Consider the following 16,392-nt stretch of genomic DNA (forward strand, 5'->3'; position numbering starts at 1 on the left):
CATCCATCTTTCATCTTGTTTTGGTCTGTCTCTTGGCATTGGTTTGTCATTTATTCCACACTTTAGAGATTTAAAAAGTAAAAAGCTCTTAGATGAGAGTATTAACTATAGTTTTGCATTCTAAACAAACAGGTTTGACAAATTTATCAATGGTCTTTTGAGGTTTTTGTATAATATTTTATATCAGCTCGCTATTTGCTGCTGAACTACTTTTGTAATTGTGTTTTCTTTGGATAGAAGAGTCCTTCACACAAGGACTAAGCATGCCTGTAGAGACTATGCCTGAAATCCTGATAAGCAGTCACATGTTTTTGTTAAATCTTTTGCAAATAAACCCATTTCCCACATGTAGCATTTTGTAATGTTTTGTTAAATTAGGTGTCTATAAAAGTGAGTCAGCCTGTTGACCTCCTAGTAGGAGATATTCATTTGCAAAGTACTGGCTGGGAATTGTGGCTGTATGTAAAAGTATCTTGTTGTTTCAGTCCAGTAGGTGCTCCTGGTAATTATTGTTTAAGATTCACATATGTGTTTCATCTCCCTAGTTAAGCAGTTTTCCACTCCAAGATAACCATCCAGTCTTTAACTTAGGTGGACACCCACTTAAGCCTGAACTTATCTTCTATATGCCTTTGCTATTATTTTGTTTGGGAGTTTAAAAAACATGGCACTTTAAAGTCAAATCAATGGCCAGAAGAATGAGGGAATACATAAAATAATTTGTTTGTGAATTTTTTAAATATAGTATTTCATTTAAGGAACAATATTTTACACAGTTAGGTGTATGGGAGTGGTTTAGTTGTCACTGCAGTGCAAAGTATTGGATTCACTGGCAGAAACATGAAAGCAAGTCTTTTCTCTCTGGATAAAATTTTGGCTAGGATAAGAAAATGCACAGATAGCTGATACCTTTATATGCAACTAATTGGCAGCTCTCTTTGTTTAAGCTGCTTTAGCCTTCCTGCCACTTGCTTTGACATCCACCTCCACCCCAGCATGAGATCTGCCAACCATCAGACCATCATTAATTCAATTATTTAATTCCTGAGGATGTATGTGTTTGACATTGACTGAGACTAGCCAGCATTCAGACAATGCCCTCCTGAGGACAAGCAGTTTTCCTGGAGTTATTATAACATTATTTATTTATCTATTTATTTGGAGTGTGTAGTCTTCTACTCCACTTGTACTTTTAGTCTCAGTAAGCTTTAAATAATTCTGTACCTGATAGCAATGTGACAAAATGCCACAATAAAACCCCACGGGGTGTCCAGCTCACCACCTGAACATATTAAAAATCATGAAATCTGAAGTTCAGCACTAAATATTTGATATCTGCTGACATTCAATGGGAGATGAAACCTGACTTTCAGAATGAGACCAAGCAGTGCAACAAGGCTCGTCTTCTTATGTCTGCTGCTGTGTTGGCTGGAAAGGACACCATTGATTCTGCTTATCATATTGACAAGCGTGGCCAGTATGCATTTGAAGCATTATAGTGGATTCCAGTTGGATGAAATGGCTCTAAAAATGAACTCCTGGACCCTGAAATAATTAACCTAAACCTGTTGCCATTGTAAGGTCTTGTTTTTCACCACTAAGGCCCTGGATATTAATATTATGACATATGAATTTTATGGTTTGTGAGTACAGTAACTTCAAATGCTCCTAGGATAAGAGTGGCTATTTAGCTGTGGTGAGTATTCAAATATCTTCATTGAAAATGGGTGTTTTGTAAAGTGCACGCACGCACGCACGCACGCACACACACACACACAGTTTCTGTAGGTTTACATCTGTAAGATATAGTTGCAGTTATATATACAAAAGCACATGCATGGCGTCAGAATAAGTTGGTTGTTTAAAGTAAGACACAAAGAAACACTCCTGATTAAATAACTGATGACATTTCATACTGTCACTGATGCCCTGCTTTGTGACAGCACGAATCTGTGAGTCTTTGACAGATGATGTAACTGAAGTATGGAGTCAGCCTCGGGATTTGCCATATGACTACAAAGAAAAACCATAGCATATCCATGGGCTATGACATCATCAAGAACTTCCAGATCAAGGGTACAGACACACAGAGAATACTTATTTTTCATTTGTCAGGGCAGTCTTTTTGGCCGTGATGAGTTACTGAACTAAGTTAAAATGGTCTAATCTCCATAACCTATTTGTATTCAGTATATTCATATATTAAGTGTGAAGAATTTATCTTTGCCATATAGGAGGAAATGTGAAAAGAACATTTATTTTTTTCTCTTGCCTGTCCCGTTTGGTTCTTTAGCCATCAAAATTGTTGTCTGAAGGCCAAGAAAGATGCCCAACAGATTTACTTTACCAAGTGGATCATCACGGCCTTGCCGTATTGGTCCATTTGATTGACCTTTGTTAATATTATTTATTTATTGCATTTTGTTTTATTTTAAGTTATTACAGATGGGACAAACATGACTGGGGGATAGCAAAGGGAGAAAGAAAGAGAGGGAAGGAAAGAAAAACAGAGGGAAAGATGGACAGTGAGAGACGGCACTTAAAAAAAATAAGAAAAAAAAATCACCTGGATCACCTGTTGAGAGAACAAAAAAAAGAGAAAACAACCAAAAAGAGAGCAACACAATACACACAACATCACTGCAATAACCTAAATAAATGTAAGTAAGAGTAAATACTAAATTTTGAATGTTGTTGTGCAGCACCCAAGACCAACAGCGCACAATGTGCTTTGAGGCAGCAGCCAAGAAAGGTGCAGTTTGTGTCTGTGAGCACCTGTGTGTACACCTGTGTGTATAGCTGTGTGGACGGGCGAGCTTGTATTTAAAATGTTTCCCCATGTTACGATCTGCTAGAGGTTGTGGAGAGCCATAGCCCCGTCCCCCAGGGCATGAAGCAGGCATGGATAAGATCCAGGCCCCAGACATCCAGAGGCCCCCAGAGCGCGAGAGCCCAAGGAGGACCAACGGAGGACCACCTCTCCTATATCTTTCCCCCACCTGCAGGGTGAACTCCTGGAGAGTGGAGAACTCCTGCAAGGATGTAACAACCTCCCTGCCAGTTGAAGAGGCCCCCAGTTCGCCCGATGCACCAGAGGCCCCCCGCGCCAGGGCTGAGGCCCCGTGCACACACCCGCCCACAACCTTGGTGACACAATAACCAGGACCCAAGCCCCCAACACCCAGCCAGAGCCCCAGCCCAGAGGTGGAGCACCCCCAGAACCCCAAGCCCCCATGCCCGCCAAAGACCCACCCAGGGGCAGCCAGGCTACCAGGCCAGTAACCTATGTCTGCCAACACAGACCCTCCCCCAGCCCTGCTGCATGCAGCCACCAGGAAAACACCATCCAAGAGCCACCAGTGCCCCTAGCCAGGTCATGACCACAGCCCCTGGGTTAAGCCAGGGAATCGTCCCTAGGGGATCCGTCCCTACCCCCACATCAACCACAATAGCAAAGGCGGGACGAAACTACGACCCCGACCCCTACTAGGGGATGGAGCTGATCAAAGGAGCCCAGAGGTATTGATCTAATGTGGTGGCAGAGGCTGTATCAGACTAATGTGATCTATTAGATGGTCTCTGTATTGGTCAGAATTAATATTATTTTTATTTTTCAAGTTCATTTCCAGTTAATTTTCTTAGCAATGCATACGGCAGTGAAAACCACGTGGGCTGTATTCATTTCTGTAGTGACATCATCCAAGTTGCCCAACTAGCACATTAGAGGGGAGGTTGAAATGTTACATTTCAGACACTTTGATAAGTCTTCACATATCCCGTGCCAAAACTTCTGAACTGGTGGACAGAACCAAAAAAGCGTGGATGTAGTTGTCCAGTGTATTGCCTTGACAGTGTGGGCAGTTGCTGGTAGACGTAAAGCCCATCTTGAACATCCGTTGACCTGCATAGTGCACTCTATGTAGTATTTCGTTTTGTATTAATTGTAGACTGGGATTTCTAATCAATTTAAAGGTTTTTAAGCATATTTGAAACAGGAAGTTTTGGTCTAAGCTGACTCATAAATCTGCTTCCCATTTTGCAATAGGAAGGGCCATTTTGCAATAGGGTCATTTTGCAATAGGAAGGAAGAACAAATGTTTTTGATTAGCTGTATTTCATCTCCCATTTTCCAGATAAAGTTTTTAATCATGATAATGATGCTGTCTATATCGCTCCCTGCTGGTCACCTGAAGGTTGACTTGCTGACAAAGAGCAAATTTGGAGATGCCATAGTATGAACTACTTTTATGGATGACTACGAACCCCACAACTCAATTTTAATAGCTAAGGAAAGTACGCAACAACTAATCTCCTCAAAAACAGCCCAAACGTGGAAGAAAATGTATTACTGAATCAATTTCTTTAGAAACTTGTGTTGATCTGTGCAGGGTGTACTTTGCTCTGTTAAAGTGTAAGCTGGGTTTGGTTTTCCTCGCTCTCTCACCCTACAAATCCAGAGGCATAAGCAGAACTATCTTAACAATAACTATTTATTTGTGAAGTTTTCCAGCCTGTTGACCCCAGTCAAGTCCCCTTCACTAATAACCAGAATGAACACGGCTAATGGAGCCAGTGGTGGAAGCTCTTCTGATGTTGATCAGTGGCGTGGACAGTGGGCTCTGGATCAGTAAAGTTAACAACATGTACTTGGAACTTGTAGAACTGTTTGCCAACTGCAGCAGCAGAAAGACCAAGTTCTTGCTGCTGCTTCTGTTCTAGTTTGTTACAGATTGACTAACTGTTCAAAGGCTGGATGACTCAATTCGACATTTGGTCACTAGTCCTCATGTTGGTTGGATGTTAAACAATATAAAACCTGGGGCTGGTGTTTTAAGTGCAAACGAAAATAAACATTTAGAGTCAGTTAACTGCATCAAAATAACTTGTGTACTTGTCAGATTTTTAAAAAATTTTTTTATTCATAATTCTTTCATTGTAAATGCAATATAAAACAGAATAAAACACAATTTGATGAATGCAGGTTGTAATTTATAAAAACAATCTAAGAGACCAGACTGTCATCTAAAACAGTACTGCTTTGCAAAACACACAAAAAAAGATACATTGCACACACTGTTTGATGACTTTTTTTGTACTGCAATACTCAGTCTCTACCAGTCGGCTGTTAAATACACATCAGTTCGGGCTCTCTTGAATATTCTGTTCGTTGTCTATCTGTTCTGTTTTGACTGCCCCGTTCTGCTCTGTTGCTGACTCCTCCACCATGGCTGACTTTTTTGAGGTTCCTGTTTGGATGGCAGGGGGTTTGGAGAGGGGGTTGATGAGCAAAGAAAAACAAACAAACAAACTTTCAGCACACCCACAATTATTTATTTCAAAGGAGTGTCTGAGGATTCTGGCTGATGCTGTACCTGTGAGGTAATTTCTGTGCATTCGATGGAACAGCAGGAGACCAATAAAGAGGATAAAACCAATGCAGGCAATTATCATTCCACACAGCAGGAAGCTGTAGCTGCCTTCAGTCTGAATAATCTGCAGATGAGACAGCAAAATTAAACTCCTGAACATGAATCTTAAATCTCGACTGGGCTTGTTTTTTTCTTTGCAATTAAAAGCCCATTTTTCAACTTCTGCACATTCTCTCTTTAATAATGAAGATAGTCATCACACTTACTGAGCCAACAAGAACTTGCATTACCATCTCTCCCATCCCTGCACTTGTCACAAGGACAGAGGTTGCACAACCTGTAAAAAATGCATGCATAGTTTATTACTTCGCCTCTTGCACTCATTCTACTGCTGAGTTATTCTTAATGCACAGATAACACTTCGTCTTACCTTGGTAGTCAAGGATGTCTTCAGTGTAGGCAAGCATACAAGGGAATATGCTGCTCAGAAAGAGGCCACATAAACAGGTCCCGACAAACAGAAAGATGCTGCTGGTGTAGAAAATGAGCAGCATCAACACAGTAACAATAGCTCCTGCCTGTAAAAGACAAACAAAAAACAAAGAAGAGGAAATATGCTCCATTTAGCATTTATATATCACCAAGTGTTTGACATTTACAGCGTATTTTATTTCTATTGTGTATGCAATATGATGTGATGATGGCCCTCTAAATTTTTTATTGGCCTTACCAGGTTGAATATGAGTAGTTTCACAGGCTGGAAACGATATGAGAGTGGTATGGACAGCAAACGTCCAGCAGTGATAGCTGCCCAAAAGATACTGGCCAGGTAACCAGCCGTCTTATGAGGCAAGGACATCGGTGGTGCCACAGCGTAGGTGTACACAAAGCCGGCATATGCACCCTGCAATGAAAATCGACGTTCTTTCATGTGCTCTATTTTCTGGGATTTATGTGGAGCAATTTTTCTAAGCACACATAAAACTATGTGTAAAATAATAGGTGAAATGAACACCATGTCATTTATCTGCACTCCTCACTCACCACAATACCATCAGTCATAAAAAGCACCATCCCACCAAGAATATGAATCATAAAGAAGGATAAAGGCAGCTCGCGCAGGTTATCATTCTGACAGCAGCTAAAGATACTCCCATGACCTGTAACAGGGCAAAAAGTCACAAAATGACAGATTGGTGCACACAAAGTGCAATTCATTCCTTTGTTTTTTATCCAAACTGGTTGGAAAATCATGAAAAATGTGTACTTTTCATTTTAAAATAGTCCTAGTGCAAAAATCTCTCCGTCTATATCCTTACCCCCAGCTTCATGTTCATTCTGTTCCGCAGCTGGGCCCTCGGCCCCCTGCTGGCTCTCCATTGCTAGTTCATCCTTGTCCAAAAGACGTGGCGTGCCACTGGGGCAACATGGGATCAGCTGCTCTCGATAAATCAGATATAGGACTACAATGGGCACAGGCAGCTGAAAGTACACACAACTTTTTTTTTTCTTATTTCAAGAAACAATAATCATACAATAACAAACAATCAAACAAACAAACAAACAAAACCCTGCTCCTCTCATTCAATGTACATCTGTTCAGGGTCTTACATTAATAAGTGCCATGATCCAGAAAGCATAGTGCACACTGGACTCCTCTTTCTCTACCCCATGGGACAGGTTGCTCAGAGGTATGCTGTGTTCTACGATTGGACTGTTTCTCAGCATGCTTCTGAAATGATGTATGACCTCAGTCTCATTCCCTGTGTGATTCCCACAGCCTGTCTCTGAGAGGAAAGGATCTGCAATCAGTGGGCTCACTAGGGCACCGAACCCAATGAAAAAATGAAGAGCCTGCAAAAAAGTAGAAAGGCCAAGGACATTACTTACTGCAGTTTTTGAAGAACACAGTATATTACTAGCACCTAACTTCACAGTGCACTCCTATTGAGAATCTTTTGCAAATATTCTCATCGTTTTGTCTCTATATAATATCTCGATAATACTTGACAGACAAAGCAAACATCTGAATCGGCTCATTGAATTTCAGTATTTTGATCATGTCGGTACTTTTTCACCTGTAGGAAAACGGCAGAGTCCTTCTGATATATGGTCACCAGTTGGATGTTAGCAATAGTGTCAATGACACCCATTGCCAAACCAGACACAGCCATGGCAATGGCCAAAACAAGGACATTATTGCACAGAGGGATGATGGCAAATATTACAGAGATGACAAGAGCAGAAAAAAATAAGGCCGCAAGAGCGGTCAACAACCTTTAAAAAAGAAAAGAGAGAAAGAGAGGTCATTTATGCAGGCCTTCAGGACTTTTATATGACAGCACAGACTCTAGTTGCGAGATTGTGATACTTACGTCCTCTTGAAAATACCACCAACAGAGCTGCCAATCAATAAGCAGAACTGTTGGGCAAAAAATACCCAGGTGATCTGACTAAGTGTTGAGTTTGTTTGACATTGCAAGTCTAAAATCGTAGGTCCAAGAAAAGCAATGCAGAGTCCAAAGCTGAAGAAAACACTCCAGTAAGTGAGTGTGTGATGGGCATTCCTTTTGAACAGAGTTACAATCCGCTCATCCAGAAACATCTTGGGCTCAATAAAAATTGATGTAGCTCAGTGACACTTTCAAGATTTTTTTTCCTTTTAAAACCAAGTTTTGCAAACGCAAAATGGGTAAGCAGCTTCACAGAGTTTCCGTGGATACTAGCTGCAACATAATGAGTTTCTTGATCCCTTTTAAAGCTTTAAGCCTTAACCTCTTTGTATTGCTTAACAGGAAAGGATGTCCTCTCGAGTTAATGGATGAAGTGGAGATTCTTCCGACAAAAATATCCCCACTTGAATTGTGTCAATCATTAGCATTGAAAACGGGTTTGTGAGGTGAAATACTACAAGCTAGTGTGCATTTATGTGCAATGGTACATCGAATCATACAGTGGAAAATGTGTCACTCAGGAAGCAATGATACATGTGTCTCATTGACAAGTTGTCTTTTCTTTGACACCTGGGCAACTCACATTACAAAAGAAGATTGTGTAATAAAAACGTCACAATATGATATAAAACGTTAACAAAACAACATTGTGTTTTGGCCAACTGTCACTTTTTCCCACTGCAAATAGGCCTATAGTATTTGTTGGTTATAAAATCTCTGAATCTATAATTAATAAGATAATGTCACTCTGTATTTTATCCATTCAGGCTTCTAAATTGTATTGTAAATCTTTAAGAAACATAATTTTTGTTTAGAATTGGATAAAAAAAAAAATCAATATATAGTTTATAGCAATATTATATATGTATACAACGTGCTTATAACTGTTAGTTCACTGGCACACTTTGTCTAGTCTGATGGATTTTTTTCAGACATTCATTGTCACAGGATGAAGAAGTTTACTTACTTTTTCTTTCATTCCAGTATGAAATATTTTGACTGTTAATTTAATCATTGCCCTTTTTTTGTGCCGCACTTTTAACATATTAGCAGTAGTGCCAGCGCAGTATAAAGTTCAGGATGGCAAGTGAGGATAGTTAATGTGTGAAAAGCAACATGCAGTCTTTACCTTGGCCTCCACTTGAAGAACTAATGTCAACCTGCAGAGAAACTAGCAGACAAATTGCACTTTAAGGCTCCAACATGATTTCGATATTTGGAGAGTTTTTTGGGATTTAAAAAAAACAATCTGAATTTAGTAATGAAGTGCGATGAGTCAGCTGTTGAAGTACTTAACCTTGAGGTGTATGAATAAAATAAAGGACTTAATACATTTGGATAAGTGGAAGAAATTGAATGGAGGGATGAATGGAGTTAATAGCTAATCCCTATAATGATTGCATAAAAGAAGCAAATCTCTACTAGTTGTGGCCAAATATGGGCTTCCGGCAAGGTTGTAAAACGTGGAGGCAAATTTAACACCGGTTTTTCATTAAAACTGACTCTGTTCAACTTTAATCATGGGTTTTATAACAGGCACTGGTGCAGTAAAAGATACTAGGAGTTTTACTGAACTATATATTCACATACTGACAACCCTTTTTTAAAAAATTATTTATTTGTAGTACTTTTTAGTACAATTTTATTCAATCAGTAATCAGCACATCATCTGGTATATCATTTGAATGTTTATTTTCATCTACAGTGACTGCATTTCCCCATAAACACAAAACTGTGATGCGTGCATTATTTCAGATGTCTTCTTCTTCTTCAAAAAAAAACTTGATTCTTTTCTTTGTGTTTGTTGTATTTGCACCTATTATATAGAACGTTCACAAACAGTCACATTTTCCTGTAGCTGTATCTTTCTGTACAGTGTTGTATTTAAGATTCACAGTTAGCCCTGTAAGATGTGTAACTGATTTGTCTTTGACATGGAGATGAAGGTCAGTTACTTTAACTTTAGAAATACATGTGTTTATACAGCAGGTATTCATTAACATCCATTTCCTCTTCTGGAGATACAGCAGCTTCTTTTGGTAATTGTCAACTAACATTATCTTAGAGGCATGTCAGGGAGTGTTAAAAAGAAACAGCAGTTTCTGGTTACTGAAGCAGGACATCTACTTTTGAATGAAATTATTATTTACCCTGGTTCGTTTAGGAAGAGATACTTCATCTGCCTTTATATTGGCTTAAAAATGTATACTTGTGTAGCCGGTTCACATGCACGATCTCTTAGTTTAAAATTGCTTTTAATAAATTTTTTTAAACCACAAAAATATATATTTTTATGAGTTTTTAAACTGCAACCTAATCCCATCTAATTAACATTAGACTGCCAAACATAAGATCTCTCCTACTTCACTGAAAAGTCTCTTGTGAGTGTATTTTGACTGCAGCCTTCAAGTTTTCACATTGCCTGTGGCAAAAAAGGTCTCAGGTCTTCTAATTAAAAATCTCAGGCAAGTACTAGAAGAAATGCTCTTTGCCGACATTTAAAAAAGATGTAAAGTTCATTACTATTTGCACTGGAATATACTTTAAAAGGAATTAGCAGTGCAGAATGTCTAATGTCAGTTGTATATTGTTTTATTTTTTTGTATTGCATTGCATGTAGGGTCAATAAAAAAAATCATCTGGTTGATGCCAGGTTTTAAAATTACTTAAATTACTTGTTTAATATTCATTTAACGACATGTAGAAGCAGTGTGTGAAACACTAAGTACACCCCATGAATGGCTTGTACATCCATTTTTAACAGCAATAACTTGAAGCAATTGCCTTCTGTATGACTTTATCAGTCCCTCGTATTATTGGGGAAGGATTTTGGCCCAGTCTTCTTTACAGCATTGTTTCAGTTCATTGAGGTTTGCTGGGATTCGTTTATGCACAGCTGTCTTAAGATATTGCCACAGTGTTTCAAGTCGCTTGAGGTCTGGACATTGACCGGCTCATTGCAACACCTTGATTATTATTATTATTTTTTCAGTCATTCTGTTGTAGATTTGTACTTGGAATCTTTGTCCTGTTGCATGACCCAATTAGGGCCAACTTTTCCTCTTGGAAAGATGGCCTCACATTTGACAGTAGAATACTTTGGTGTTTAGAGGACTTCATTGTCAAATCAATGACTGCAAGATACCCAGGTCTTGTGGCTGCAAAACAAGCTGAAATAATCAACCTTCCATTACTGTGCTTGACAGCTGGTATGAGGCATTTGTGCAGATATGCTGTGTTTTATGCTGTTACACTGTGCATTATGACCAGATATCTCGACTTTGGTCGTGTCTGTCCATGCCAACTAAAGCCTGTATCCTAAGATAACCCTTGGATTTTTGCAATTTCTTTGAGCATTGCAGATCCTGATGTGAAGACTGGCAATTGTCTTGAATGTTTTCCACTGATAAATAATCATTCTCACTGTAGAGTTATAGACTTTAAATTGTTTGAAAATCACTTTATAATCTTTCCTAGATGGATGGGCAGCAATAATAGTTCTTTTAAGATCATTGCTGATATCTTTCCTCTTTGGCATTGTGTTATCACCCATTTGAATGCACCAAATGAACAAAATGCCAAAACATCTGCTTTTATAGAGGTGCTCACACTTGCTGATGATCAGTTATTTAAGTGCATTTGATTACCATCACCCATCTGCTACTTCTCCTCTTTATTCCTTTGGAAGCAGTAAGGGTGTACACTACTTCCAAATTTAGGATTCGTTTTGTTAAATAAAAAGTGACACGTGGTCTTAGCTTGTCTTAAAATGAAGTAAATACAACCTAATTACCAGATGAATCGAAAGAGGGTCTACTTTCATTTTCATGTGACTCTATATAAAAATTTCAGAAATGACACAGGAACATTTTCAGCAGAAAATAGATGAAAGATAAAAATCTAAACTAGAATCCACCAGTGTTTGGTTTAATTTCACTTGCTGAAACGCTCTTAAACAGATGGTTTAAATTCTGCAAAGTGAAACTCAAACATTCCAGTGAAAGAACAAAGTGACTCAAGAACAGCAGGCTTCTCTTCAACCTTTCAACACTAGATGGTGTAAAAGCATTGCCTTCATCCCATTCAAGGTAAACTCAGTTTGGTTTGCCTCTGAAAAAAAAATGTAAACACTCAATTGACTCTTTAGAATGAAAAAATATGATGATGAACCAAATTCAGACATAACTAAATGTATAAAATGATACCTTTTAAGCAGTTGTCCTCTCTATTCTCCCCCTTACTTGTAAAGGAATGCAGAGAACAGAGTGTTCAGAAAGCACTATATATTTATGAAGTCCATTTACTGTTTTAATGTCTACCTTTCCAGAACAGCATTTTTTTAAGTTGAGTACATAGTTGCTGATGGCTGCTATATAAAGGTCCAAAATAGCATTATCTTACTCTTCTCTCTCATCTCCATAAGCTGACATTTATCCAATCTTCAATCAGAGGCCAGAGACAGTGCCAGGAAAATGTGACAGGAATCATGAGATGAATGCTAGTTTTCCTTCTTCCATCCTCACTCTCACCTCTAGTATTTGCTTCTTTATATTATATACCATTCATTTAGGATCCAAAAAGCCTGCTCAGCAAAGGACCAAATGTTTTGTAATAGAAGAGAAACCCCTTTTTATTCTGTGCTATTCTCAAATACATCTTCAAAATTCTATTCACATTAAAAATAATCATGTAAAATTATTACTTTAATGAGCATGATAAGAAAGAAGCCACAATGTCATAGTATACAATTATCGACTCAGGCAGGCATACATAAATCATGCATTAACACAACTAAAGTGATAAGCTAAAGTAGCCATGGCACAGGCCCCTTCTGAGGCAATAAGAAATACATTGATCACCTATCCACATTTCTCCCACAGTCCCTGTAGCCCTGGATGGAAATGCCCTGTAGTGCACCCCCTCACATCTCCTCAGGCTCAAAATAGAGCCAGGGAAATGTGGTATGCAAACAGAAATGAGTGCAGGCCAAAACAGTGCCATTCTCTGAAGCTCTGTGCTTTCAACCTAGCATTTGGTGATGCAGTTAAGATCTCGCCCCCTTGTGAACCCCCTTTGTGCTTGAATATACCAATCTAGTGTAATTATAATTATTTACAGGACTTTAAATGATGCTTTAATAAATTAGGTTATTTGAAAGTGATTACAGGGTTTACCCTAACTAACACTTTTCATTACAGAGAGGTGCACTACAAAGAGGGCTATACTAAGGAAGAAAGGAAGTTCAACATAGCCAAGCTTTCTTTGTGTTAGCTGGAATGACAAAACCTAAAAACCCCAGTCACTGATAACTGGTATCACTACAATGTTTATCACCAGTCTCTGTTACCACAGGCTTCCCTGCTTCAGGATCTTTGTACACTCATGCAAAAAAGGGGTGTTTCATGCATTGTATGACTCTTCTTCTTCACACATTTGAGCGCTGCCTGCTCCAATCAGTTATTATCAAATGATCGTGACAAAATGCTCATAAAAAACCTAAATGCAAAAGTATTGCAAATAAGACAATAGATTGATGCACCAGAAATCAATGTCAAAAAGGATTCAAGGAAACTTTACTGTCATTCTCATCGCATGTTTACATGAGGCGAGGTTGTTTTCCATAAAAACAACAGAATGACAAGTAATGAAATAGTACCAAATAGCAATAAAATAATACAAATAAGTAATAAATAATACAGATAAGTAATAGAGTAATACAAATGAGTGAAGTGCAACAACCTGAGTAACAACCTGAGTAACAGTATGGAGTAAATATAGAAGTGTAGGTATAAATAATTTAGCAGCAAAGTATCAGTAGTGATTAAGGTGCTACAGTAGCGGTTTCTTGTCCATTATGTAACACTGTAATGCTAATGATACATTTGTTATTTACTTATTTTAAAAAGGGACAAAATAGTTTAACATACCAATATGGAGGCTGAAATTAATGTGCAGCATATGGAGTTTATAGCTGTTGCTAATTTTCAACCCCTGTTGGGCTTTCACATTCACAATACACAAAGAAAATTCCAACACTCAATAGCATAAAACCATAATTACAAAATCTACAAAGAATTCAGTGTAAAATATAGTATAAAGAACTATAATTCCCCCAGCAGAGAACGTATACAGCACTTAAACTAGAACTTTCAGTTGATCTTAGACTGAAACTCTGAACATAATTGGCTTCAAACAAAGTCATGTTCATTATGAGTCACCACAGTGAAAGTAAAGTGAGAACAACCTTTGTGACACAGAAAAATGTCTTGAACTCTGACATAGCTCGCCAAATCATTAATTTCCACAACCTTCGAGTCATCTCAGGTGTAGCTCAATTAACATCTAAACAGCTGTACAGGATGGTGTTCCCTCTAGAAGAAAATTCCAATATTTACCAGTGTAAAAAAAGTAAGTATGTTGAGTCAAACGACTGTCGTGACCAAACATGACTTGTGAACTATTAAACAAAATAATGATCTCTCTCTATAACATTAGAAAATACATTTTGAAAAGCTAGATTAGTCTGAATTTAGGGGTAGATTTTTACACATCATTGCAGTTCTGTGTATTTTCTATCCCACCCTGCATAACATCCCTTTTGGGATTTTGACAGTAACTATTATGGCAACATTAATGGCAACAATAACTGGCTATTGTCCAATGAGGCAACAGTTCTGGTGATTTGGTGGCATATAAATAAAATTTCATCGAACTGAATTGAATTAAAATGGATAATCATATCCTGTAAAAAACAAACAAACAAAAAAAAACCCCATTTACTTTTAGTTGCTTCTTGTGTATATTGCAGAAGAAATGAATGAAATATATCCTCAGTAAACATTTAGCAGGTATACTAATTAAAAGAGTTTTCTAATTATGATAACAAAAAAAAACAGAAAAAAAACCCCCTTCAAACAAAACATTTTGGGTTGCACAAGTAGTATATACATATTAGTAAAAAGAAGAAAGCAAGAGAAATAAGGCCTGGCCTTGTGGGAGTTTTGTTTTAATGTAGCTCCAGAGTTTATCATGAATCTTTAAAAAAGGCTTTTCTTGTGTTCTAATGAGTATAAATCGTCTTTGAGGATGTCACTCGGGTTTTGTAAAGAACTGGACTTAGTAATACCCTTTTCCTCTAATAGTTGAGGCTTTAATAATATGTCAATTGATGTTTAAGTTCAGTGGACCATTGATGATTATCCAAAGACTTCAGTCAGGATTCCACACCAAGGACAGCTCAAAGCACAGCTGCTGATCCCACATCTGGAGCTTGTGTAGTTCAGATCAGTAGAGCAGCGCTGCTTCTGTTGATAGCTGTTTAATAGCTAATTATGCCACTTCTTGCTCTAGTATGACATCTGTTTTTGACAGATAATTCAAAAACATTTGAAAAATGTATTTCTAATTCACGTTCACTTTTAAACATTTATTTTTAGGCTTTCCTCTGTTTGGATTTTTTTTTTTCCATCTAATGCTTTAATGTTGGCATTACAATCACTCATCCATCCATTTTCTTCCACTTATCCAATTCAGGGTCATGGGAGGGCTGGAGGCCATCCCAGCTGCCATAGGGCAAGAGGCAGGGTATACCCAGGACAGTTTGTCTGTCGCAGGGCTAACACAGAGAGACAGACAGCCATTTAAAGATAGGACCAATTTAGAATCATAAATTAGCTAAACCCTACTAACTGCATGTCTATGAACTCTGGGGAGCCCCACACAGTCATGGAGAGAACATGCAAACTCCTTACAGAAAGGCTTTGGCAGATGGTGAATTTAAATCCATGGAACTTCTTGCTGTAAAGCAACAGTCCTAACCACCGCGCCACCATGCTGCCCCACATTAAAACCTCTTAGAGTAATTTTGCTGTCTTTGATGGGCTCTAATTTGCAATAGTACATTTAATCTTTAAACATATTACTCATCAGATGCCACTCAAGCTCAGCTCATGAGAAATATGGTAGGGGCTAAAGTGACTGTGGCTTCAGTACTGACTAATTGGTCGTGCAAATAAGAAAATGCCTATTACATTTTTAAAAGGCTGTTCACAAATATTTCAGCAATAAACAGTACAGATACACTATTCAAATACTGATGTTTGTTAAGCTAAAATCAGGGAACTTCTGGTCGTAGCATCAAATCATATGATTGTCATACCTTTTTTTGAGCACTAACTAGTCGCTGCAGCTCCACTTAACAGTAAATCCACTTAGCACTGTTCCATAGTTTCCTCCTGTCTTATGGTTTTGCATTGCCCTGCGAATAATTGTAATCTAGCGACAGCAGCTGAGTAAAGAACGCAATTAAAAGCAGCATAACAAAGGATTAGTTTCACAGTGAAGTGCTCTAGACTATAGATGCCTTAGACTGAGCTAACACATAGAAAGAAAATCAAGCACTGTGCCCATTTTCATGGATGAAATAATTTGTCAGTATATCAGTGCAGATAATAATTTGAATGCTGTGATAGAGTGTATGATCTCAGCAGAGTCAATGAAAGGCAAGGGATAAATTCAAAACCACACAAAGGATAACAGATTTCTTCACTGAGGACTGAACCAGCTGTATT

At 38.2% G+C, this 16,392-nt stretch overlaps 1 protein-coding gene across 1 annotated transcript; it reads right to left on the reverse strand.

Moving 5' to 3' along the window:
• Nucleotides 1-5,136: 5,136 nt before the first annotated feature.
• mfsd4ab (major facilitator superfamily domain containing 4Ab) lies at nt 5,137-7,974 on the reverse strand. The gene is made up of 10 exons (XM_063464993.1): nt 7,745-7,974; nt 7,448-7,646; nt 6,981-7,223; nt 6,689-6,851; nt 6,414-6,529; nt 6,100-6,273; nt 5,800-5,947; nt 5,636-5,706; nt 5,373-5,493; nt 5,137-5,246 (listed from the first exon to the last, which is right to left on the reverse strand). Exons 1-10 carry the CDS (start codon nt 7,972-7,974, stop codon nt 5,137-5,139), a joined length of 1,575 nt encoding a protein of 524 aa, XP_063321063.1.
• Nucleotides 7,975-16,392: the final 8,418 nt, after the last annotated feature.

This window comes from Pelmatolapia mariae, linkage group LG20 (genome assembly GCF_036321145.2).
Source record: "Pelmatolapia mariae isolate MD_Pm_ZW linkage group LG20, Pm_UMD_F_2, whole genome shotgun sequence".
In the NCBI taxonomy this organism is placed as follows: domain Eukaryota; kingdom Metazoa; phylum Chordata; class Actinopteri; order Cichliformes; family Cichlidae; genus Pelmatolapia; species Pelmatolapia mariae.